The 3,126-nt window shown below is 36.9% G+C and overlaps 1 protein-coding gene across 2 annotated transcripts; it reads right to left on the minus strand.

Moving 5' to 3' along the window:
• Positions 1–492: 492 nt before the first annotated feature.
• LOC307174491 (uncharacterized protein) lies at positions 493–2,071 on the minus strand. Of its 2 annotated transcripts, none has more exons than XM_079898356.1 (5): positions 1,836–2,071; positions 1,336–1,429; positions 1,157–1,244; positions 889–1,059; positions 493–744 (listed from the first exon to the last, which is right to left on the minus strand). In XM_079898356.1, the coding sequence occupies exons 1-5, from the start codon at positions 1,846–1,848 to the stop codon at positions 511–513; spliced, it is 600 nt and encodes a 199-aa protein (XP_079754482.1). In that variant the 5' UTR covers positions 1,849–2,071; the 3' UTR covers positions 493–510. The 2 variants fall into 2 exon arrangements, with proteins under 2 accessions (XP_079754482.1, XP_079754481.1); XM_079898355.1 differs by having other exon boundaries at positions 1,812–2,071.
• Positions 2,072–3,126: the final 1,055 nt, after the last annotated feature.

The following is a 3,126-nucleotide window of genomic DNA, read 5'->3' on the forward strand; positions in this document are numbered from 1 at the left end:
TCCAGTGCCTGTATTATAAGATATTGACCGAGTTCAGAGGCTGTCATATGTGGATCAACTTACTTTGTTGTGTATTTTCAACAGTTTCAATATGAAAAATAACTTTCATATTGATTCAATGGATTAATTGCATTTTGGAAAAAAAGTGTCATGAATTTATTGCATTTTGGGGGAAAGATTACCCGTTTTATAATAAATCTTTGAAAATCAAAATCTGGATTTGAATTTTTAATGTTATTATAACCTACAGATGCTATGTGAAAGTTTGAAACAGAAAATAGTGGTTTTCATCTTGCCACTTTCTTGGTAAAGAAAACACATTTTTACTCAAATTAATCAAAATGGATTTATCGCGTTTTGGAACCAAACTCTTCATATGTAAACAGTTGTGCAATTGAACAGGTCATCTTTAGAACAATAATACATATTAAAAAATGTAAACTATATAAACTCTTAAAACAAATATATTAAATTAATAAGAAAACAGTTGTGCAATTGAACAGGTAATTCTCACATCTTTTCAATCATTCTTTCAAAGAGGTCTAAAAACCTCTGTGACTTCGCCTCACTCTCTTCATGGCGCCTTTGCTCCTGAAGAGACTCCTCGATCAGGTACTCCATAATAGGATTGGACCTCCTCCTAGATGTCGTGGCACTTGTTTCTGCAGGGGTACTGGTTGGCATACTACTGGGTCCTGTGTCAGGGGTCCAGGATGCTGCTGTGGTGGAGGGCTCCACAATATCCTAAAGAAGAAAGAAAGAAAATTGTGTTACCTTTTAGAAATTTCAGCAAATATCTCCTAATGAAATTTAAAGAGAATGTTTGCGAATCTGATGTTAGTGGAATTCATGAAAGTACTGAATTGCATGGTAAATGATTAGCCTCACCATGAGGATTGTAATGGGATCCTCTGCTGGTTGGAAGGATGCCACCACCACAGGGGGGTCCATCGCAGGCCAGGCACCCAAAACCTTGTGCATTTCTCCATAGTACTGCCATGTAGCAACAGTGACCTCACCCTGGTCTGTCCCTGAGCCGGTTTTTGGAGTCCTCAATTCCTGACACACACACACACACACACAAAACAACCGGCTAGTTGATACATTCATTAGGTAATTGGAAATTGGAAATTATTTTAAACTGGACATCATATACCTTGTATTTTTGTTTTAAATTCTCCCATTTTTTGGAAGCCTGCCGTCCAGTCACCTTGCCCTCTAAGCCAATTTGTTTCACAAATTTCCTGCATCACAACCGACAGCTCAAACATTCAATACCGGTATTTTTAGCACAACACAGAACGCAAGAATATGATTGAACAATGAATTACTCACTCCCATTGTTGTTTGGACGTTGTTTTGGACTTCATGAACTCTTTTTCATTTTCTGCCCTGAAGCGAATGAGCCGCCGAGTCTCCTCAGGTGTCCCTGAGGGAAAAGGCAAATAACTTTATACGTTTACATTAACTTGATAGGTGAATCACGTAGCGTAGTTCTACCAATATCAAACCAGTCCACCGGTCAAATCAATCAAGGAATAACGTTAGTAATGTCACACAAATTAACTTCACACTAATTTCACCTAAAAAACATAATATGAAGTGTCATGTCAAGGATTAACAGATAAAAGTTAACGTTAGCTTAGCTCGACAAATAGCGCATAACTTTTAACGTTAGCTACTAGCTAGCAGTTAAATAGCGATTCAAAACAAAAACATTACATTTAAAATCGCTTAAACATTGTATTAAAGTATCCTAAAACAATGAGTGTCATAATTATAATGTCAATTAAACTGATGAAAATACTTACATTTGTGCGACTCCTTCACAGTACGACGCTCAGCCATAAAAAAGCTTGATGTTGGCACTTCTTGAAAAATTTCTACGTTGTTACCCCTCTCTTTCAAGTGTGGTCCTCTACAAACTTCGTTTCAAGGGCTATGTAGCCCTTCACCTTGGCCCTAGCCCTTGATCAAAATGAGAATTGAGACGCCACTTCCCCTCACATGAACGCGCAAAACCGAGGGGGAGGGGTAAGGGTAAGGGCTAAGACAGAGAAATGAGATGCAGCCTAAGCCTTTTCGAAGGCTGAACGAGCATGCTTCGCTCCCAAACACATAACTCCCAAACAATGCGTGTTGTCCCCAATAATAAAGTGGGAGCATGGCAACACACAATTCTTAACTTATCATTTCTGCTGGCCATACAAAACACATATTGGGACAAACAAATTTATGAACGAAAAGCTACTTCCTAAAAAAAAAAGAAGCTGGTGATTCTGTGATGTATGTGCCCTTTTAAGTTCTTGCTGACGTGCTACGCTAACGTGCACCTAACCTCAGACGTGCTTCAGACACCGGTCACACAGAATCGTTCCCATAGCATCAGTGCCATGATACAGTGTCGAGTTCCATTCGAAAGGGAGCTATGTGTTTGTGTGCGTGTTCTCACTTACAAGTGTGACTGACGTACTGCAAGCAGAGAAAGTGTATATGTAATTTCTTTTCATCTACTCCTGCGTTCTTTAGAACATTTGTGGTAAATTTGTGGCAGATAGAATCTTTTTATGTTCATGCAAGTATTTACACGTTAAGAAATTTTGCTGGGTTTATTCATACATATACCAAAACCATAGATCAAATTATCATCTAATTGATTGAAAAGTTGTTGAACAAGAAATCTGTAGTTGCCTTAATGAATGTATTTTCTGAAACAAAATGGTGTTACTTAGAATAATTTTTAAGACAGTATGTATTATGTCATCATTCTGTCATTCTTTCATTGATACAATGCATCAGGTTTAATTTACTTTTTTAAAGTTTGCAATTCTTTTTTACAGTGCATGTACACACACCTAATACAAGAATCTGCAGATTTCTTGCTATGAAGACAAGACTACAATATGCAATAAAAACACTACTGATCACAATTTAATATGCAAATAGATGCTGGAAAGTTACTTTTGAAGTAAACACTTTTTATTGGGTCACTCTTCAATTGGAGTGGCAAAAATGTTTGTTTAATAGATTAATATCATATACCAAGTAAAATGGAAGCTTAAATATGTTTTGATTTTTAATTCATTTATGCGATTTAAGCATTTATGCATTCAGCTGTGAATGTCT

The sequence above is a fragment of the Squalius cephalus genome (assembly GCF_949319135.1).
Source record: "Squalius cephalus genome assembly, chromosome: 17".
Taxonomy (NCBI): domain Eukaryota; kingdom Metazoa; phylum Chordata; class Actinopteri; order Cypriniformes; family Leuciscidae; genus Squalius; species Squalius cephalus.

Bases quoted from the DNA above. Each gene is read 5' to 3' on its own strand.
- LOC307174491 (XM_079898355.1), bottom strand. From the start codon at position 1,848: ATGGCTGAGCGTCGTACTGTGAAGGAGTCGCACAAAT. The intron at 1,430-1,811 runs GTAAGTATTTTC...CTTTTCCCTCAG, and splicing joins TGTGAAGGAGTCGCACAAAT to GGACACCTGAGGAGACTCGG. The intron at 1,245-1,335 runs GTGAGTAATTCA...GTTGTGATGCAG, and splicing joins ACGTCCAAACAACAATGGGA to GAAATTTGTGAAACAAATTG.